This window comes from Trematomus bernacchii, unplaced genomic scaffold, assembly GCF_902827165.1.
Source record: "Trematomus bernacchii unplaced genomic scaffold, fTreBer1.1, whole genome shotgun sequence".
Taxonomy (NCBI): Eukaryota; Metazoa; Chordata; class Actinopteri; order Perciformes; family Nototheniidae; genus Trematomus; species Trematomus bernacchii.
Window position 1 is genome coordinate 28,008,121 of NW_022987739.1, and position 21,618 is coordinate 28,029,738.

General features: G+C 39.7%; 5 protein-coding genes across 5 annotated transcripts; all 5 read right to left on the reverse strand.

The window, feature by feature from the left end:
• Positions 1-799: 799 nt before the first annotated feature.
• Positions 800-1,550, reverse strand: LOC117495528 (gamma-crystallin M3-like). The gene is made up of 3 exons (XM_034146804.1): positions 1,518-1,550; positions 1,171-1,413; positions 800-1,072 (listed from the first exon to the last, which is right to left on the reverse strand). The coding sequence occupies exons 1-3, from the start codon at positions 1,548-1,550 to the stop codon at positions 800-802; spliced, it is 549 nt and encodes a 182-aa protein (XP_034002695.1).
• Positions 1,551-7,251: 5,701 nt separating this feature from the next.
• LOC117495347 (gamma-crystallin M3-like) lies at positions 7,252-8,005 on the reverse strand. The gene is made up of 3 exons (XM_034146549.1): positions 7,973-8,005; positions 7,626-7,868; positions 7,252-7,527 (listed from the first exon to the last, which is right to left on the reverse strand). Exons 1-3 carry the CDS (start codon positions 8,003-8,005, stop codon positions 7,252-7,254), a joined length of 552 nt encoding a protein of 183 aa, XP_034002440.1.
• Positions 8,006-11,180: 3,175 nt separating this feature from the next.
• On the reverse strand, positions 11,181-11,934 carry LOC117495350 (gamma-crystallin M3-like). Its single transcript, XM_034146552.1, has 3 exons — positions 11,902-11,934; positions 11,555-11,797; positions 11,181-11,456 (listed from the first exon to the last, which is right to left on the reverse strand). The coding sequence occupies exons 1-3, from the start codon at positions 11,932-11,934 to the stop codon at positions 11,181-11,183; spliced, it is 552 nt and encodes a 183-aa protein (XP_034002443.1).
• A 2,807-nt stretch (positions 11,935-14,741) lies between these two features.
• On the reverse strand, positions 14,742-15,495 carry LOC117495351 (gamma-crystallin M3-like). The gene is made up of 3 exons (XM_034146554.1): positions 15,463-15,495; positions 15,116-15,358; positions 14,742-15,017 (listed from the first exon to the last, which is right to left on the reverse strand). Exons 1-3 carry the CDS (start codon positions 15,493-15,495, stop codon positions 14,742-14,744), a joined length of 552 nt encoding a protein of 183 aa, XP_034002445.1.
• A 5,238-nt stretch (positions 15,496-20,733) lies between these two features.
• Positions 20,734-21,488, reverse strand: LOC117495352 (gamma-crystallin M2-like). The gene is made up of 3 exons (XM_034146555.1): positions 21,456-21,488; positions 21,108-21,350; positions 20,734-21,009 (listed from the first exon to the last, which is right to left on the reverse strand). Exons 1-3 carry the CDS (start codon positions 21,486-21,488, stop codon positions 20,734-20,736), a joined length of 552 nt encoding a protein of 183 aa, XP_034002446.1.
• Positions 21,489-21,618: the final 130 nt, after the last annotated feature.

Genomic DNA, 21,618 nt, shown 5'->3' on the forward strand with positions numbered 1-21,618 from the left:
CAAATACTATATGCTGTATTTAAAGTGGAGAGCTGTGCTGATTTAAAGGTTGTGGAGAAGAAATGTGCAACATTCAAAAAATAACAAGATGTTGTTCGCATTATGTTATGTGCATTAATGTAATGCATAATGTTTTTTCTGCGCTGGATAAAAGTCAGTTTCAGTGGGGGTCCTGGGGGTCAGTGGGGGTCCTGGGCCTTGTTGATGAGGCCAGTAGCAGAGGGGAAGAAACTGTTCAGGTGGAGAGAGGTTTTGGTCCTGATGGAGCGCAGCCTCCTGCCAGAGTGGAGCGGGGTGAACAGTTTGCAACAGGTGAACACAATGAGACAATCGGACATAGGAGGGAAAACACAGGAAGGAAGACGAGACAAAGGGAGTACACAATGTCAAAATAAAACCGTAAAATTGCAACATAAATCCAAAACCATGACAAGTTTACTAACTACATATAATACCTTGGTTTAAAAACATAATAATCTCTTTTTTATTTTATTACCCAAAGTGTTATCACATATCATCAACCCAGTGTATTAATCCGTCATCCAATAGCAATTGTAAGGCATTCTCTGTTTTGTTTTTTTGTCAATCTTGCAACACATTTCTCACCAGATATAAAACATGTTAGGATCAACATTTTCATTGCTAATAGTTGCCTACTGTCAAATAAATCTTATATAATTAATTTCAATTAATAATGTGTGATTTTAACAGTTGGACAATAAGCATGACAAAAGTCACATTCAAGGTTAATTTTTTATTTGGCATTTTATAAATTCAGGAAACATTCAGTGAACATTTATCAGTAATCGGTGATGCGCCTTATGCTCATGAACCTCTGGCCGCTCATGCCCATGTCTCTGAAGTTCCTGTACTCTCCGGGCCTCATGTACATCATCTTGCCTCTGAACTGGGGCTGCTCGTACATCAGCCAGTGACCGTCCATCACGTTGCAGGACTGGCACTCGTTCATGCGGTAACGGTCCATGACGTTGTCACAGTCCTCCATCATCTCGTGACTCTGACCACCAAAGTTCTCCTTCTCGTAGATATTCATCCTGTACTGGCCTCTGTGCTGCTTTCGAGAGAAGAATTATGAATGAATGATTTAATGTAAAGCGTTGTGGGGTGGTCACCCATAGTAGAATCGTACGATTACAGTTTTATACCCACCATGGGGATCATACGGCAAGACTTGATGTTATCCCTCATTCCCATCATGCTCATGCAGTCGGAGTACTCGCCCCTCTTCATGAAGTACTGGTTTCCCATGTAGTTGTTGCGGTCGTACACCATGAAGCAGCCGCTCTCCACCCTGCAGGACTGGCACCTGCTCAGGGAGGAGGACATGTCAGAGCAGTCATTCATGCACTCATAAGAACGACCCTGGAAGTTCTTCTCCTCGTAGAAGGTGATCTGAAAGAAGGGAATTGTAATGGTTAGAAATAGATTAGCAAGGTACAGATGGTGATATTGCAAATAGTTATTTCTGCTTATCACAAAAAGACTTCTGAAAGTACCTTGCCCCTCATGTTCATGCCGGTGTTGCTCATGTTGGCTGTAGATGTGCTGTTGCTGGTGAACTGATATCCTACCTGGTTTAACCCTTTCCTTTTATACCTGACTAACGTAAAGAATGGGTAGCCCCTCCCCCTCAGGGAACCATCTAACTCAGCAGTTTACCATTGAAGCCAACAGAATGCAGAGGTTTGGTACATTCTTACAGGGATTGGGTACCTTGTAGAGGAGGACAACTATGTCTCTCAACATTCTCATAAAGACAATCGTTTTTTGCCTTTTTCTGCCAAATATGACACATTTTACTTGTTTTGTGAAGTTGGACAATAGGAACACAGACATTTGAACAAAGAGAAGAGGAATTATGAGGGTGCTGCTAGGTGGGACTGCGAAACTTGGCGGAGACACGGCAATCATTTATTACTATATCATTGCCTTTTTTTAAACAGTGACCATTTTAACAAAAACAAATATTGCGTACTCTGAATGTAAAAGTAAAAGTAGAAGTAGATGATGAAACTGGAAAAAATACACGAATATACAAGTCATAAAACATATTCTGTTTGTATCCGAGTGAGTTTTTCAAGAACAATTGGCCTTTGTAGCAATGGCTATTTGTTCTAGCGATAACTTGGTGTAGAACAAAATGGCTTTCGGTTTAATGTCGGGTTTATTGGTTTCATAATAATGGACAGTTGAAACAATGGCATGGCACCTAACTGTGAAACAAGAGTATAGTAAATGTTGAACTGTAGTTTTGTGTGTTACATCTGCTCTATGTTCAATTTTCAACTTAAATAGGTAAGTCCTGGTGTTCGTGTCTCCTCGATATTAAAAACATCAGAGGTTGATGTAATGGCCATACATTTCATTTATTCCCAACAAAAAATGTGTTCTTTCAATTAATATTAATGCTATTATTGTATTAATATAGCAATGTTGCAAAGTGCTATACAGTACCAACATAAGATAACACTTTCTACCTCGATTGGCTTTGTAAGCTTCATAATGGGCTGACCACAATTGCATCTCTTATCAGAGTTTCTTTCAATATGATGTACAGCTGTTCACTCGAGATTTGAAACCCTTAAATACTGAAGCCATACCTTGAGAAATAAAGAAGTGAATTGCATTTTTTACACCTGTAATTATTGTTTTTTGCACTAATATGTTTTTGTGCTGAAGGGACAACAGTGAATTATGTAATAGTCAGAATCAGAATCGGTTTTATTACAAATTAGGTTTACACATACGAGGAATTTGCTTTGGTATATGTGGTACATAAAAGACACAGAAAAATGAATACGTAGCAAAACAAAATCAAATACAAATATGACTGTTATTATAGTTATTTAAAAAAACAATTTTAACACTTTTATAACAATTGTACAATATTAACATATGACAAATACTATATGCTGTATTTAAAGTGGAGAGCTGTGCTGATTTTAAAAGAGGTACTGTGGAGAAGAAATCTGCAACATTTTAAAAATAACAAGATGTTGTTCGCATTATGTTATGTGCATTAATGTAATGCATAATGTTTTTTCTTGGATGGATAAAAGTCAGTTTCAGTGGGGGTCCTGGGCCTTGTTGATGAGGCCAGTAACAGAGGGGAAGAAACTGTTCAGGTGGGGAGAGGTTTTGGTCCTGATGGAGCGCAGCCTCCTGCCAGAGTGGAGCAAGGTAAACAGTTTGTGTCCAGTTCAGTCTAGTACTGTTAGGGTTAGGGAAAATAGGACCCAAATGCAGGAAAAGACAAAGGCATGTAATAAAAAGCTAAGGATAAAGAAAAACATGAAACAACTAAAACAGCAAATCAGGGAGCAACAGGAACAAACTAGAGAATGCAATTCCTGAAGAAATTGCTAGTGGGAATGCTTTATGCTGAAAAGCTGACGCTAAACTGCTATGCTGAAATGTAATGTCTAAGACGAAAGTGAATAATTTAGATTGAAATGATACATGAACACTGGGGGCTTGAATGTGTGATAAGAGAAGAAAAGAAAGTAAAAAAGCTTGGAAAAGCAGCAGAATATTTTAACTGCAAACTATTAACTAACTTGATGGCGAATGATCTGTCACCATGGCAACGGTATTTGATGACACCCCATAATACGCTTAGATATGTTGATGGCTGTATCGTTACCAAACCTGTGAAGTTTTGGGCTGTTTGGAGCATTTTCACTGAAGTTATGAGAAAACCGTGTTTCATGGCGAGCATTGTGTTGCCATGGCAACGGCATTTGAAAAAAAATCAAAACTGTCCCGTAGATGTCTTCACGGCTCGACTGTTGGCACACATGTGAAGTTTTAGCCCTTTTTGACAATTTTGATAGGAGTTATAGCAATATCGTGTTTTATTGCAAGGGATGCATTGCCATGGCAACAGCTTTTGAGGAAAACTCACTAATGGCACATAGACATGTTGAGGGCTGGACCATTAACCTGTTAAGCCCGAGAGACCCCGGTACTGGGGCACTACCGCAACATCTTGCAGGAAACAGTGTCTGAGGGCATGTTCATTTAATAAACTATGAATGTTTTATATCCATGTAACGGGAAGAAACTCATCTAACTGATCCTGTTTTTTATTTTTTTTTAAAGAAAACCCACAATGCTAACACTGAGCCTCTGAATTTGCAACTAGCGAAAAATGCTAACACCTTACTGCACCGAAAATCACTCACAAAACCTTATTATTTATCTCTTCTCTACATCCATGACATCGTTTCACATCGTGAGGTGACACAGAATCGATGGACACCCACATTATCACTGAATTATACGAATTTGCGACGTTATAAGCAAAAACAAAACAGGTGACGCCAGGTAGCTAAAAATGCTAACATTTTTACCTTGGCTCTGTAGTCTCTCCAAAGTGGTCTTCAATGGCATTAAAACGATAAAAACGCTGCTGAAGTTAATCCATAGGTTAATCCAATGTGTCTGTGACCCTTTGAAATGATTTCTGATAATCCATAAGCATTAAAACTGCTTTTCCGTTTCTAGATGTCAAAGCTAGAGATAGGTTCACTCTGATGCTAAATTACATGCGCAAAGCCCCCACCTTTTCGTTTCACAACGAGTGTGTGTGGGGGCATCCCCCTTCGATTCTATTGGCTCTAACGGTCAGAAAGAGGTGTCAACCATCAAAATTGAGCAAGGGGGGCCAGAGATATGGAAAATCCACCCAAATGACCCCAGAAGTGGTTTCTTTTTGCTAAATCTCTCTAAAAAGGTCAAATGTCACTTGTTTTGCATCAATCTTGATACAGGGTACTTATTATATGTTGTACTTTGGATTCCTAAAGCTTTTAGTCTACCTTACCATCATCCAAGGGTAGTTTTCACTATAAGTAAAAAAGAATTTTTGGACGGACACTATAATTTACAGTTCTTTACGATGTAAAATCTGAATTTTCTTTAAAATAAAAAACATCTATATTGATTCTGACTTTTCTACATCCAACTCACAGGTTTATCATTACTTTGAGAAAAAAGATTATTAATTTAACCCTTTTAGAAGGGAAGATATGGTCATTTGTTCTGGGAATGTCATTTTCGAGCCTTAGACCTGAAAAACAGGCTCAGGGCTTAACAGGTTAACTGTCATCTGAAGTCTGGTGCTGTTTGGACCATTTTCATATCAGTTACGACAACATCGTGTTTTTTGGCGAAGGATGCATTTCCATGGAAACAGCCTATGGTGAGATCCCAGATTTGGCGTAGAGCTGTTGAGACATGGACCAGTGATATACAAGCAAAGTTTGGGGGCGATCGGACCATGTCCATTGGAGTTACAGCGACATCGTGTTTTATGGCGAGGGATGCGTTTCCATGGAAACGGCATATGATGACACCCCATAATTGACGTAGAGCTGTTGAGGGCATCACCATTAACCATTATCTGAAGTCTGCTGCTGTTTTATGGCGAGGGATGCGTTGCCATAGTAACACCACATTACGTAACATCAGATTTGATGTAGAGCTGTGTTAACCATTATCTGAAGTCTGCTGCTCTGAGCATGTCAGTTGGAGTTATGACATCATCGTGTTCCATGACACAGGTGTTTATATTTGAGCTAACGACGTAATGAGACAGCTGTGTGTGTGTCCAGAGATCAAAGGTTTCCATGGTGATGTGCAGTAATCAGTGAGAGGAGAGCCTTTTTACATTGTTCTGAATGAGAGATAAACCTCTTACATGTGAACGTTTTGTTGAAGAACCGTAACAGATATCGGTGAAATTTCAACGCGTGAAGCATCTCAAGAACTCTGAGCATCTGAAGTCTACTTTTTGTGTACTTTCGGGTTAATAATGTGGCCTTTTTGGCAGATTAACTAAAGGTGTGCGGCTGCTGCTGTGAGTAAAGATCAGCTTGAATTTACAATGGCCTTTAATGGAGACATGTTGAAAGTTTTTGTCACTTCATGACCTCAAGAGGCATTTTGTTTAATTATTTTTGCTTAATATTTTTTAATTTTTCAAGCTAGGAGATGTTTTCCTACATTTCTCATGAAAAATTATGTCTCAGGAGTGTAGGGTTTGGAAATTATGACAGGTTTAAAAAAATATATGAAGGCGAATTTCAAGCTGTCCTCCAGTCTAGCTTTGAGATCACGCACTCTAGCGTTAACGAGCTGCGCAATACACACTAATGTTAACATTTGAAGAAGGCCTCTTTACCAAGGTCTGAACAATTTTTAATATTTCTAAAATTATGAATCTGATTTAAAAGTTGTTTAATATGAATAATGGCAGAACGATGTGTAACCTTTAAAAGTTAGAATGAGGTTTCTGAGTGAAAGTATGAAGGAACAGTTAGCAGTTGAAGTCGCATGAAGATTGTTCAAGTCTGAAGAGTTTCTCCATTGACTTTCATGTTAAACATTTGATGAATTATGAGATATATCTCGGGAATTATTAAAGTTATGAATGAGAAGAGTAATAGCAATCGATTCCCGACCGAGCTGAACGTTTTGATGTTTGAATGGAGTTTCTGCGATGTGGAATGTGGGAGAAGAAGACGGCCAAAACAACCCAGCGGAATAATAAAGAATTTTGTGTGTAGCATAACAAGTAGTTGGAATGCTGTATCAGCATTCCCACTAAACTAACAACAGGTACAGGCAGGTAACGTGGATGAGAAAGACGACGACAGAACAGGGAGCAACAGGGAAGACGACACTAAATACACAGAAGGGTAATCACAGGACAAGACACAGCTGGGCAGGGGAGGCTGAAACACAACAGGTGAACACAATGAGACAATCACACACAGGAGGGCAAACACAGGAAGGAAGACCAGACAAAGGGAGAACAGAATTTCAAAATAAAACCGGAAAATTGCAACATAAATCCAAAACCATGACAAGTTTACTAAATACAAATAATACCTTGGTTTAAAAACGTAATAATCTCATTTGTATTTAATTACCCAAAGTTTTATCACATATCATCAACCCAGTGTATTAATCCATCATCCAATATCAATTGTAAGGCATTCTCGGTTTGTTTTTTTGTCAATCTTGCAACACATTTCTCATCAGATATAAAAAATGTTAGGATCAACATTTTCATTGCTAATAGTTGCCGACTGTCAAATAAATCTTATATAATTAATTTCAATTAATGTGTGATTATAACAGTTGGACAATAAGCATGACAAAAGTCACATTCAAGGTTCATTTTTTAATGGCATTTTATAAATTCAGGAAACATTCAGTGAACATTTAGCAGGAATCAGTGATACGCCTCATGCTCATGAACCTCTGGCCGCTCATGCCCATGTCTCTGAAGTTCCTGTACTCTCCGGGCCTCATGTACATCATCTTGCCTCTGAACTGGGGCTGCTCGTACATCAGCCAGTGACCGTCCATCACGTTGCAGGACTGGCACTCGTTCATGCGGTAACGGTCCATGATGTTGTCACAGTCCTCCATCATCTCGTGACTCTGACCACCGAAGTTCTCCCTCTCGTAGATATTCATCCTGTACTGGCCTCTGTGCTGCTTTGGGGAGAAGAATTATAAATGAATGATTTAATGTAAAGCGTTGTGGGGTGGTCACCCATAGTAGAATCGTACGATTACAGTTTTATACCCACCATGGGGATCATACGGCAAGACTTGATGTTATCCCTCATTCCCATCATGCTCATGCAGTCGGAGTACTCGCCCCTCCTCATAAAGTACTGGTTTCCCATGTAGTTGTTGCGGTCGTAGACCATGAAGCAGCCGCTCTCCACCCTGCAGGACTGGCACCTGCTCAGGGAGGAGGACATGTCAGAGCAGTCATTCATGCACTCATAAGAACGACCCTGGAAGTTCTTCTCCTCGTAGAAGGTGATCTGAAAGAAGGGAATTGTAATGGTTAGAAATAGATTAGCAAGGTACAGATGGTGATATTGCAAACAGTTATTTCTGCTTATCACAAAAAGACTTCTGAAAGTACCTTGCCCCTCATGTTCATGCCGGTGTTGCTCATGTTGGCTGTAGATGTGCTGTTGCTGGTGAACTGATATCTACCTGGTTTAACCCTTTCCTTTTATACCTGACTAACGTAAAGAATGGGTAGCCCCTCCCCCTCAGGGAACCATCTAACTCAGCAGTTTACCATTGAAGCAAACAGAATGCAGAGGTTTGGTACATTCTTACAGGGATTGGGTACCTTGTAGAGGAGGACAACTGACTCTATGTCTCTCAACATCCTCATAAAGACAATCGTTTTTTGCCATTTTCTGCCAAATATGACACATTTTACTTGTTTCGTGAAGTTGGACAATAGGAATACAGTACTTTAAACAAAGAGAAGAGGAATTATGAGGGTGCTGCTAGGTGGGACTGCGGAACAAAGGAAAGGTCAGTCATATATATATATTTTATTTTGGCTTTTCAAATCAAGATAGTCGATATCAAGCACAATGCTTCTGAGCAAATTGTTTACATTCTTCTTCTCCTAAGTTTTCCCCATCACCTCATTCACAATAACATCATAGAGGTTTTAAAAGACGGCAAGCTATGATTAGTCGGCGGTCTCTTGGCGGAGACACGGCAATCATTTATTACTATATCATTGCATTTGTTAAATAGCAACCATTTTAACAAAAACAAATATTGCGTACTCTGAATGTAAAATAATAATAATAATAATTCCATATAGTTATTATAGCGCTTTTCCAGAGCTCAAAGCGCTTTACAAATACACATTACACACATTACACATGTAACGGTCATGTACTGTGGACAATACCCACAGGAGCAAATTCAGGTGAAGTGTCTTGCCCAAGGATACAACGGCCTGAAAATTCAATTTTCAACTTAAGTAGGGAAGTCCTGGTGTTCGAGTCTCCTCGATATTAAAATATCAGAGGTGGATGTAATGGCCATACATTTAATTTATTCCCAACTAAAAATGTGTTCTTTCAATTCATATTAAAGGTAAGGTAGGTAAGTTTGAGAAACCGGCTCGAGATACACTTTTTGTTATATTCCATGGAATGCTCTTAACATCCCGATAGCAATGAATATCTGAAGTGCTTTGACAAAAAATCCATAAAAAAAATGTCATCTGTGGAAGCCGTAGTACTGTAAAAAGCACGACCAATCATTTTAGCCGGCCCGGCTAAAATAACTGGATGACCTACCTGCCTGTCAGCCTTCCATCTGTGCACAAACTTATCTCGTGCCCTCATTGGTCATGTGCGCGTTCGTGTGTGTTGGAGGAGGGGCTCTATAAGGAAGTGGCAGATTTTCTCCGGTTGTGTATTTTCAAATTCTAGCGATCTCGAGCCGGTTTCTCAAACTTACCTACCCTACCTTTAATGCTATTATTGTATTAATATAGCAATATTGCAAAGTGCTATACGAAAGAAAATAGGATAGTATGGCAAATGGATATAAATAACTGTAATACCCATATGAGCCGGAGGCAACATTGTGCTGAGGGCGAGTTGAAGGTATCAGCGCTAATGTAATGTTACATTAAAAATGTTTCATTATTTAAGTTGGGAACAAAAACACTGAACTATAATATCTGCATTCCCCTGACATTTAACCAGAAGTCAAGAGTAATAATGAATGTCTAAAATCTTACTAAGTGGCTTGAACAACCAACATAAGCTAACACTTTCTACCTCGATTGGCTTTGTAAGCTTCATAATGGGCTGACCACAATTGCATCTCTAATCAGATTTTCTTTCAATATGACGTACAGGTAGGGGTGTAACGGTATCCGTATTCGTCTCGAACCAACACGGTTTGGACGTCACGGTTTGGACGTCACGGTTTGGACGTCACGGTTTGGCACATGCAGTTGCTCGTGTGCGTGCGTGCGTGCGTGTGTGTGTTAGCCTACTGTTTGTGGTTTGTTTTTAACTGTGTAATACAGTTAATTATTCAAAATGTTAGAGTTCCTTATTTTTCTACTGAAACTTGCACTACTGTTAAAAAATAAATAACAACAAACCTGGAATTATGCATTTGGGACTTTTTTTTTGCTTTTTCTTGTTGTACCGAACCCGTACCGAACCGTGACCCCCAAACCGAGGTACGTACCGGACCGTGAATTCTGTGAACCGTTACACCGCTACAGTACGTACAGGTGTTCACTCAATATTTGAAACCCTTAAATACTGAAGCCATACCTTGAGAAATAAAGAAGTGAACTGTAATTGAATTATGTTGAATTATGTAATAATCAGAATCGGTTTTATTACAAAGTAGGTTTACACATACGAGGAATTTGCTTTGGTGTAAATGGTGCATACAAAGACACAGAAAAAAGAATACATAGCAAAATCAAATACAAATAGGACTGTTATTACAGCTATTTAAAAAAACAATTTTAAACACTTTTTAACAAATGTACAACATTAACATATGACAAATACTATATGCTGTATTTAAAGTGGAGAGCTGTGCTGATTTAAAAGTTGTGGAGAAGAAATGTGCAACATTTAAAAAATAACAAGATGTTGTTCGCATTATGTTATGTGCATTAATGTAATGCATAATGTTTTTTTCTGCGCTGGATAAAAGTCAGTTTCAGTGGGGGTCCTGGGCCTTGTTGATGAGGCCAGTAGCAGAGGGGAAGAAACTGTTCAGGTGGAGAGAGGTTTTGGTCCTGATGGAGCGCAGCCTCCTGCCAGAGTGGAGCGGGGTGAACAGTTTGCAACAGGTGAACACAATGAGACAATCGGACATAGGAGGGAAAACACAGGAAGGAAGACGAGACAAAGGGAGTACACAATGTCAAAATAAAACCGTAAAATTGCAACATAAATCCAAAACCATGACAAGTTTACTAACTACATATAATACCTTGGTTTAAAAACATAATAATCTCTTTTTTATTTTATTACCCAAAGTGTTATCACATATCATCAACCCAGTGTATTAATCCGTCATCCAATATCAATTGTAAGGCATTCTCTGTTTTGTTTTTTTGTCAATCTTGCAACACATTTCTCACCAGATATAAAACATGTTAGGATCAACATTTTCATTGCTAATAGTTGCCTACTGTCAAATAAATCTTATATAATTAATTTCAATTAATAATGTGTGATTTTAACAGTTGGACAATAAGCATGACAAAAGTCACATTCAAGGTTAATTTTTTATTTGGCATTTTATAAATTCAGGAAACGTTCAGTGAACATTTAGCAGGAATCAGTGATACGCCTCATGCTCATGAACCTCTGGCCGCTCATGCCCATGTCTCTGAAGTTCCTGTACTCTCCGGGCCTCATGTACATCATCTTGCCTCTGAACTGGGGCTGCTCGTACATCAGCCAGTGACCGTCCATCACGTTGCAGGACTGGCACTCGTTCATGCGGTAACGGTCCATGACGTTGTCACAGTCCTCCATCATCTCGTGACTCTGACCACCGAAGTTCTCCTTCTCGTAGATATTCATCCTGTACTGTCCTCTGTGCTGCTTTGGGGAGAATAATTATAAATTAATGATTTAATGTAAAGCGTTGTGGGGTGGTCACCCATAGTAGAATCGTACGATTACAGTTTTATACCCACCATGGGGATCATACGGCAAGACTTGATGTTATCCCTCATTCCCATCATGCTCATGCAGTCGGAGTACTCGCCCCTCTTCATGAAGTACTGGTTTCCCATGTAGTTGTTGCGGTCGTACACCATGAAGCAGCCGCTCTCCACCCTGCAGGACTGGCACCTGCTCAGGGAGGAGGACATGTCAGAGCAGTCATTCATGCACTCATAAGAACGACCCTGGAAGTTCTTCTCCTCGTAGAAGGTGATCTGAAAGAAGGGAATTGTAATGGTTAGAAATAGATTAGCAAGGTACAGATGGTGATATTGCAAACAGTTATTTCTGCTTATCACAAAAAAACTTCTGAAAGTACCTTGCCCCTCATGTTCATGCCGGTGTTGCTCATGTTGGCTGTAGATGTGCTGTTGCTGGTGAACTGATATCTACCTGGTTTAACCCTTTCCTTTTATACCTGACTAACGTAAAGAATGGGTAGCCCCTCCCCCTCAGGGAACCATCTAACTCAGCAGTTTACCATTGAAGCAAACAGAATGCAGAGGTTTGGTACATTCTTACAGGGATTGGGTACCTTGTAGAGGAGGACAACTGACTCTATGTCTCTCAACATTCTCATAAAGACAATAGTTTTTTGCCTTTTTCTGCCAAATATGACACATTTTACTTGTTTCGTGAAGTTGGACAATAGGAATACAGTACTTTAAACAAAGAGAAGAGGAATTATGAGGGTGCTGCTAGGTGGGACTGCGAAACAAAGGAAAGGTCAGTCATATATATATCTTTTTTATTCTGGCTTTTCAAATCAAAATAGTCGATATCAAGCACAATGATTTTTCGAAAATTGTTTACATTCTTCTTCTCCTAAGTTTTCCCCATCACCTCATTCACAATAACATCATGGAGGTTTTAAAAGACGGCAAGCTATGATTAGTCGCGGTCTCTTGGCGGAGACACGGCAATCATTTATTACTATATCATTGCCTTTTTTTAAACGGCGACCATTTTAACAAAAACAAATATTGCGTACTCTGAATGTAAAAGTAAAAGTAGAAGTAGATGATGAAACTGGAAAAAATACACGAATATACAAGTCATCAAACATATTCTGTTTGTATCAGAGTGAGTTTTTCAAGAACAATTGGCCTTTGTAGCAATGGCTATTTGTTCTAGCGATAACTTGGTGTAGAACAAAATGGCTTTCGGTTTAATGTGAGCTTTTCTGGGGTTTATTGGGGTTTCATAATAATGGACAGTTGAAACAATGGCATGGCACCTAACTGTGAAACAAGAGTATAGTTAATGTTGAACTGTAGTTTTGTGTGTTACATCTGCTCTAAGTTCAATTTTCAACTTAAATAGGTAAGTCTGGTGTTCGAGTCTCCTCGATATTAAAAATATCAGAGGTTGATGTAATGGCCATACATTGAATTTATTCCCAACAAAAAATGTGTTCTTTCAATTAATATTAATGCTATTATTGTATTAATTTAGCAATGTTGCAAAGTGCTATACGAAAGAAAATAAGATAGTATGGCAAATGGATATAAATAACTGTAAGGTATCAGGGCTAATGTAATGTTACATTAAAAATGTTTCATTATTTAAGTTGGGAACAAAAACACTGAACTATAATATCTGCATTCCCCTGACATTTAACCAGAAGTCAAGAGTAATAATGAATGTCTAAAATCTCACTAAGTGGCTTGAACAACCAACATAAGCTAACACTTTCTACCTCGATTGGCTTTGTAAGCTTCATAATGGGCTGACCACAATTGCATCTCTAATCAGATTTTCTTTCAATATGACGTACAGGTAGGGGTGTAACGGTATCCGTATTCGTCCCGAACCGTGTGTGTGTGTGTGTGTGTGTGTGTGTGTGTGTGGTTTGAACTGTGTAATACAGTTAATTATTCAAAATGTTAGAGTTCCTTATTTTTCTACTGAAACTTGCACTACTGTACAAAAATAAATAACAACAAACCTGGAATTATGCATTTGGGACTTTTTTTTGCTTTTTCTTGTTGTACCGAACCCGTACCGAACCGTGACCCCCAAACCGAGGTACGTACCGGACCGTGAATTCTGTGAACCGCTACAGTACGTACAGGTGTTCACTCAATATTTGAAACCCTTAAATACTGAAGCCATACCTTGAGAAATAAAGAAGTGAACTGTAATTGAATTATGTTGAATTATGTAATAGTCAGAATCAGAATCGGTTTTATTACAAAGTAGGTTTACACATACGAGGAATTTGCTTTGGTGTAAATGGTGCATACAAAGACACAGAAAAAAGAATACATAGCAAAATCAAATACAAATAGGACTGTTATTACAGCTATTTAAAAAAACTATTTTAACACTTTTATAACAAATGTACAACATTAACATATGACAAATACTATATGCTGTATTTAAAGTGGAGAGCTGTGCTGATTTAAAAGTTGTGGAGAAGAAATGTGCAACATTTAAAAAATAACAAGATGTTGTTCGCATTATGTTATGTGCATTAATGTAATGCATAATGTTTTTTCTGCGGTGGATAAAAGTCAGTTTCAGTGGGGGTCCTGGGGGTCAGTGGGGGTCCTGGGCCTTGTTGATGAGGCCAGTAGCAGAGGGGAAGAAACTGTTCAGGTGGAGAGAGGTTTTGGTCCTGATGGAGCGCAGCCTCCTGCCAGAGTGGAGCGGGGTGAACAGTTTGCAACAGGTGAACACAATGAGACAATCGGACATAGGAGGGAAAACACAGGAAGGAAGACGAGACAAAGGGAGTACACAATGTCAAAATAAAACCGTAAAATTGCAACATAAATCCAAAACCATGATAAGTTTACTAAATACAAATAATACCTTGGTTTAACAACGTAATAATCTCTTTTTTTATTTTATTACCCAAAGTGTTATCACATATCATCAACCCAGTGTATTAATCCGTCATCCAATATCAATTGTAAGGCATTCTCTGTTTTGTTTTTTTGTCAATCTTGCAACACATTTCTCACCAGATATAAAACATGTTAGGATCAACATTTTCATTGCTAATAGTTGCCTACTGTCAAATAAATCTTATATAATTAATTTCAATTAATAATGTGTGATTTTAACAGTTGGACAATAAGCATGACAAAAGTCACATTCAAGGTTAATTTTTTATTTGGCATTTTATAAATTCAGGAAACATTCAGTGAACATTTAGCAGGAATCGGTGATACGCCTCATGCTCATGAACCTCTGGCCGCTCATGCCCATGTCTCTGAAGTTCCTGTACTCTCCGGGCCTCATGTACATCATCTTGCCTCTGAACTGGGGCTGCTCGTACATCAGCCAGTGACCGTCCATCACGTTGCAGGACTGGCACTCGTTCATGCGGTAACGGTCCATGACGTTGTCACAGTCCTCCATCATCTCGTGACTCTGACCACCGAAGTTCTCCTTCTCGTAGATATTCATCCTGTACTGGCCTCTGTGCTGCTTTGGGGAGAAGAATGATAAATGAATGATTTAATGTAAAGAGTTGTGGGGTGGTCACCCATAGTAGAATCGTACGATTACAGTTTTATACCCACCATGGGGATCATACGGCAAGACTTGATGTTATCCCTCATTCCCATCATGCTCATGCAGTCGGAGTACTCGCCCCTCTTCATGAAGTACTGGTTTCCCATGTAGTTGTTGCGGTCGTAGACCATGAAGCAGCCGCTCTCCACCCTGCAGGACTGGCACCTGCTCAGGGAGGAGGACATGTCAGAGCAGTCATTCATGCACTCATAAGAACGACCCTGGAAGTTCTTCTCCTCGTAGAAGGTGATCTGAAAGAAGGGAATTGTAATGGTTAGAAATAGATTAGCAAGGTACAGATGGTGATATTGCAAACAGTTATTTCTGCTTATCACAAAAAGACTTCTAAAAGTACCTTGCCCCTCATGTTCATGCCGGTGTTGCTCATGTTGGCTGTAGATGTGCTGTTGCTGGTGAACTGATATCCTACCTGGTCAACCCTTGTCTTTTATACCTGTTCAACGTAAATAATTAGTGACCCCTCCCCCTCAGAGAACCCCCTATTCAGCAACTTACCATTGAAGCCAACAGAATGCAGAGATTTAGTTCATTTTTCAGGGACCTGGTACTTTGTAGTAGAGGACAACTGATGCTTCACAATGACCTGATAAAAACACTAGCATGTTCTTTGCGTTTTTCCCAAGTAAGACACACTGCTTTGTACAAACTGATTGTTCATTCACATTTACATTATTGTTCTCCTGACAGTTAACAATGCAAAGGCTCCCTCAACTAAAAGCAATGATTTTTCCATTGGATTTCAGTCTATTGCAGAGAGAAGCTGGACAACACACACTTATGATACTTACATGTTTGGTTCAGAAGGATAACCTCCACATATTAACACCACCTTATTGATTGTCAACCATTTGTTGGAGATAAATGTTCAAACTGGATCCACAAACCACCAGGAGACAAGAGTTCCAATTTCTTTGCTTTATTTATCGGGGTATTCAGTTGTTGAGATGGTAGCTGTTGCCAATGAGGACAAGAGGGCATGCATGGTCAATTGGCTGTAATGGAATATCTCTGAGATGGTGAAACTGCTCTTGTAACTGTTTTACAGGGTATGTGTGCTCTGAAAGGCCGAGATTCTCAGCAGTGAATGCTCCGTTGAAGACATGCCCTTCAGTTGGCTGGTCAATAGGGGAAATTCCAAAGGAAACAGTTGCTCCACTTACTTGCACTATATCCTGCCGCACTGTGCGTAGTGAGATTGTTTCAGGCTGTGTAGAGAGACCCAAACACTGGACAGCAAAGGGGAGCAGGATGGATCGATCAGCACCATCATCAAGGACTGCATGAGTTCTGAGGGTCCTGTCACCGTTGTGGAGAAGTACATTGACAACTCTCAACATGACTTTATGGGATCGGTTAGGTTTGTCCATGTAGAGAACCTCTGAGGAGGGGGATGTGTACATCACTGTAGCTGATTTGTTTGAATTAAAGTCATGGAGAATAGTCAAGTGAATGTCCTTGCATACATTACATGGCCTCTTTAACCTGTTGAGCCCTGAGCCTGTTTTTCAGGTCTCAGGCTCGAAAATGACATTCCCAGAACCAATGACTAACTTCACTTCTAAATAGGGATGGGTACCGAGCCCCGGTATTAAACCGGCCCCGGGGCGGAATTATTAAAGACCGTGGTACCGTTAAGCTCCGACGTTATCGGTCTTTTTATCGGTACTGGAGACATCTAAAAAATATGTCATATGTATTATGCTACACAAACATTATATTGCAGTTTTAGTGTCGCCAACTCCGTTTCTAATATGCAATAAGACTAAAAAATGCGTCTGATTATTTTTAGTATTTTCGATCTTTCCAATCCAGACGAGAGATCTCTCTTCCCCGTCTGTGTGCGAGGGGGCGGGGCAGTTTACACGCGCGGCTGCTACATGCATGCAACACACACACGGAGGAGATGGCGGAGAGAACGCGCTCCGAGGTGTGGTTAAACTTTACCCGTCTTGATGTGGACAATGCTCGTTGCCTAAAGTGCAATAAGAGTTTAGCATGTAAGGGCGGTAACACGAGCAATTTGTCTAGTAGCTCTGTAGCCCCATCCACGAGTAACGTTTCCACGTCCGGTATTATGTATGCTAGCAGCAACACACAGAGTTAACTAAATTATACAAACATGGGTGAATGATTAGAGGTAACCGAGTTATTTATTTTTGTTAAAGTTTCAGCTATTCTGTTTACAGTTCTGTCATCAGATTATATAATACGATTTGTTAAAACATTGTTGTTTCTTTTGTTGTGAAATATAATTTATTTTATTTAAAGGGGACCTATCATGCAAAATGCACTTTTTGATGTCTTTTATACATAAAGATGTGTCCCCGGTGTGTCGGGGAACTCACAAAGTGTCAGAAAATAAAACCCTCTCTCTTTTCCTCCGTACCCAAATCTCTAAAAACGGGGCTACAACGGAGCTGATCCAGATTTGCGTCCGATATGACGTAATATCTGAAATGTGGACCCACGGCCCTATCAGAAACGTTGCTATCAGAAACAATGCCCGACTGTTTTGGATGTAATATGGTCGGTGCATGTTTACATTAGCATCGCTAACACTCAGAGCTAACCTGTACTGGAGAGCATGTGTGTGAAGAAGCAGGAAATAAAAAGGAACTCACCTTGTGGTATAACCGGCAAGAGAGAAAGCCTTTGAGCTCCATACTGTTTCAGAAATAATCCTTGATGATCCATGATATGGCGTTTCATCACGGCAGTATTTAGTTTAGACAGTAGCTGCCGGGTCCCGCATGAGCTCAGACCCCTCCTTTTTATTTTATCAATTTTTTTTTTTTTTAAAGCTTTATACCCCAAATCAGCACTTTTGAAACAGGAAGTGAAATAGAGGGATATGAGGCATGGCTAGAATGGGTGATCTGTTTGGTATTTTGAGCAAAACACTTCATAGACATGTTTTTTATATATTTGTATATATCTGAGACCTATGCTATTGCCTAAAAATAGCATGATAGGTGACCTTTAAATAAAAAGCAATGCTAATTTTTTTCACAATTTGTTTAGTTAGTTTACCTTGTTTTTTTCTCCAAAAGAACCGATACGAGTACCGTTAAAGGACCGGATCGATAAGCGGTATCGATTAAAGTAGTAGTACCGTTAAAACTTTAACGATACCCATCCCTACTTCTAAAAGGGGTAAATTAATCATCTTTTTTCTCAAAGCAATGATAAACCTGTGAGTTGGATGTAAAAAAGTCAGAATCAATATAGAATGTTTTTATTTTAAAGTAAATTCAGATTGAACATAGCAAGACAATTTAAATTGTAGTGTCCGTCCAAAAAAAAAACATTACTTATAGTGAAAACCACCCTTGAATGATGGGATAGTAGACTAAAAGCTTTAGGAATCCAAACTATAACATATACTAAGTACCCTGTATCAAGATTGATGCAAAACAAGTGACATTTGAACTTTTTAGAGAGGTTTAGCAAAAAAAACACTTCTGGGGTCATTTGGGTACATTTTCCATATCTCTGGCCCCCCTTGGTCGATTTTGATGATTGACACCTCGTTTTAACCGTTAGAGCCAATAGAATCGAGGGGAAGTTCCTAAAATCCATCTAAACATTACCCATTGGTGAATGAGTGCTGCGCAGCCAGAATGCCCCGGAACCGGAAGCTGTCATACACTCTGGTAGCTCTCATAGCAACTATACAGTATATGAAAACTCCGTTATTGACATAAATATGAAGATGGATTATCAGTAATCATTTCAAAGTGACACAGACACATTGGATTAACCTATGGATTAACCTTCAGCAGCGTTTTTATCGTTTTAATGCCATTGAACACAACTTTTGATCAGAACAACAGCATAGGTAAGACAATGTCCTGTTTTTGCTCCGTAAAGCTCCGTGTTGTGATGTCTGTTTTTGCTTCCCCTGTCGCGAGTTCTGATCGTTCAGTAATAATACCTGTAGAATCAAGAATATCTTGTTTGTGCAGATCCGATATGTAATAAGGGTATTTATACCTAGAGTTCTGTGCTAAGTCTGTTAGCATTTTTTCGCTCAGGGCTCATTTAGACGCTTCTTGTGAGACTTGTGTTTTGTTTCGGTAAAAATGGTTCGTATCGTCAGTTAGCTGAGTTTCTTTCCGTTCAGTGGGTATGACACATTAATAGGTTTTTAAATGTTAAGAAGCCCTGAGACACAGTTTCGTGAAAAAAAAACCTGCAGCCCTCGGGGTTGAACAGGTTAAGTTACATTTGTCAATTTTATGGATTCTTCTGCATTTAATGCATCTGTCTTTCTCTTTGATCCATTTTGTAATGTTTATTTTGGAGAGTTCTTTGAATTCTGTGCATGAACCAAGGAAATGGTCTCTAACGTTACAGTAGGGGCAGTAAGGCTTAGGCCTTTCAACATTCATCCTTTCTTTGATGTCGTATTTTGGTGTGCCATCCATTTCAGATGCTGTTGAGAGGTAGATAGAGGAGACTTGTCGGGGGGGGGCTGTCGTTCCTTTCCAGTCCGTGGTTTCTCCTGTCTGTGGAGCTCAACAGCTCTCTCTGCGATGCGTTTAGCTCTGGATTTTAACTGTAGCCATTTTGATAGGTCAAGGAGGGTATAGGTTTGGGTTGCTTGTCCAGTTAGAATGCCACGATTAATGCAGTGCTCAACAAATCCATCTCTGTACAGCACAGGGAGTTTACTGAGGAGTCTGTCCACATGGGAACCACATCTTCATTCACACCCATCAGGACCCTCTAGGGACAGCAGTATTCCAACCAGAGCATGGATAGACAGGGACAAATCATCAAAGGCTTCTACGTCATTAATGCGAACAATGGGGGCATTTAGTATTACACCTATATCACTCTGAACTAGCAGCCTTGGCTGACCATACTTTTCTTTAAGTGCTAAGAGGGTAGTGGAATATGGTCTTGCGTCATGCATGCGGTATCTGGCTAATTTGCTAGCTTATGGGTGCTGAACATGTTCCAAGAGTATCTGATATGTATACTGCACGGTAAAATGGGGATGATTGTCAAGGAGGTTGTCTAGGGCCATTTTCATGAGGGCAAAATCCTTTGCAACTAAAACAGCAAATCGGGAAGCACGATGAACAGGAACAAACTTCCAAACAGGTACAGGCAGGTAATGTGGATAAGAAAGACGACGACCGAACAGGGAGCAAACACAGGAAGGAAGACCAGACAAACGGAGATCAGAATTTCAAAATAAAACCGGAAAATTCCAACATAAATCCAAAACCATGACAAGTTTACTAAATACAAATAATACCTTGGTTTAAAAACGTAATAGTCTCATTTTAATTTAATTACCCAAAGTTTTGTCACATATCATCAACCCAGTGTATTAATCCGTCATCCAATATCAATTGTAAGGCATTCTCTGTTTGTTTGTTTTGTCAATCTTGCAACACATTTCTCATCAGATATAAAAAATGTTAGGATCAACATTTTCATTGCTAATAGTTGCCTACTGTCAAATAAATCTTATATAATTAATTTCAATTAATAATGTGTGATTTTAACAGTTGGACAATAAGCATGACAAGTCACATTCAAGGTTAATTTTTTATTTGGCATTTTATAAATTCAGGAAACATTCAGTGAACATTTAGCAGGAATCGGTGATACGCCTCATGCTCATGAACCTCTGGCCGCTCATGCCCATGTCTCTGAAGTTCCTGTACTCTCCGGGCCTCATGTACATCATCTTGCCTCTGAACTGGGGCTGCTCGTACATCAGCCAGTGACCGTCCATCACGTTGCAGGACTGGCACTCGTTCATGCGGTAACGGTCCATGATGTTGTCACAGTCCTCCATCATCTCGTGACTCTGACCACCGAAGTTCTCCTTCTCGTAGATATTCATCCTGTACTGGCCTCTGTGCTGCTTTCGGGAGAAGAATGATAAATTAATGATTTAATGTAAAGCGTTGTGGGGTGGTCACCCATAGTAGAATCGTACGATTACAGTTTTATACCCACCATGGGGATCATACGGCAAGACTTGATGCAGTCCCTCATTCCCATCATGCTCATGCAGTCGGAGTACTCGCCCCTCCTCATGAAGTACTGGTTTCCCATGTAGTTGTTGCGGTCGTACACCATGAAGCAGCCGCTCTCCACCCTGCAGGACTGGCTCCTGCTCAGGGAGGAGGACATGTCAGAGCAGTCATTCATGCACTCATAAGAACGACCCTGGAAGTTCTTCTCCTCGTAGAAGGTGATCTGAAAGAAGGGAATTGTAATGGTTAGAAATAGATTAGCAAGGTACAGATGGTGATATTGCAAACAGTTATTTCTGCTTATCACAAAAAAGACTTCTGAAAGTACCTTGCCCCTCATGTTCATTCCGGTGTTGCTCATGTTGGCTGTAGATGTGCTGTTGCTGGTGAACTGATATCCTACCTGGTTAACCCTTTCCTTTTATACCTGACTAACGTAAAGAATGGGTAGCCCCTCCCCCTCAGGGAACCATCTAACTCAGCAGTTTACC

What these genes read in the sequence shown, in the direction of transcription:
- LOC117495528 (XM_034146804.1), bottom strand. Translation starts at nt 1,550, where the DNA reads ATGAGCAACACCGGCATGAACATGAGGGGCAAG. An exon ending in GCATGAACATGAGGGGCAAG is followed by an intron (nt 1,414 to 1,517) that starts GTACTTTCAGAA and finishes CCCTTCTTTCAG; the next exon opens with ATCACCTTCTACGAGGAGAA. An exon ending in CTTGCCGTATGATCCCCATG is followed by an intron (nt 1,073 to 1,170) that starts GTGGGTATAAAA and finishes TCTCGAAAGCAG; the next exon opens with CACAGAGGCCAGTACAGGAT.
- LOC117495347 (XM_034146549.1), bottom strand. Translation starts at nt 8,005, where the DNA reads ATGAGCAACACCGGCATGAACATGAGGGGCAAG. An exon ending in GCATGAACATGAGGGGCAAG is followed by an intron (nt 7,869 to 7,972) that starts GTACTTTCAGAA and finishes CCCTTCTTTCAG; the next exon opens with ATCACCTTCTACGAGGAGAA. An exon ending in CTTGCCGTATGATCCCCATG is followed by an intron (nt 7,528 to 7,625) that starts GTGGGTATAAAA and finishes TCCCCAAAGCAG; the next exon opens with CACAGAGGCCAGTACAGGAT.
- LOC117495350 (XM_034146552.1), bottom strand. Translation starts at nt 11,934, where the DNA reads ATGAGCAACACCGGCATGAACATGAGGGGCAAG. An exon ending in GCATGAACATGAGGGGCAAG is followed by an intron (nt 11,798 to 11,901) that starts GTACTTTCAGAA and finishes CCCTTCTTTCAG; the next exon opens with ATCACCTTCTACGAGGAGAA. An exon ending in CTTGCCGTATGATCCCCATG is followed by an intron (nt 11,457 to 11,554) that starts GTGGGTATAAAA and finishes TCCCCAAAGCAG; the next exon opens with CACAGAGGACAGTACAGGAT.
- LOC117495351 (XM_034146554.1), bottom strand. Translation starts at nt 15,495, where the DNA reads ATGAGCAACACCGGCATGAACATGAGGGGCAAG. An exon ending in GCATGAACATGAGGGGCAAG is followed by an intron (nt 15,359 to 15,462) that starts GTACTTTTAGAA and finishes CCCTTCTTTCAG; the next exon opens with ATCACCTTCTACGAGGAGAA. An exon ending in CTTGCCGTATGATCCCCATG is followed by an intron (nt 15,018 to 15,115) that starts GTGGGTATAAAA and finishes TCCCCAAAGCAG; the next exon opens with CACAGAGGCCAGTACAGGAT.
- LOC117495352 (XM_034146555.1), bottom strand. Translation starts at nt 21,488, where the DNA reads ATGAGCAACACCGGAATGAACATGAGGGGCAAG. An exon ending in GAATGAACATGAGGGGCAAG is followed by an intron (nt 21,351 to 21,455) that starts GTACTTTCAGAA and finishes CCCTTCTTTCAG; the next exon opens with ATCACCTTCTACGAGGAGAA. An exon ending in CTTGCCGTATGATCCCCATG is followed by an intron (nt 21,010 to 21,107) that starts GTGGGTATAAAA and finishes TCCCGAAAGCAG; the next exon opens with CACAGAGGCCAGTACAGGAT.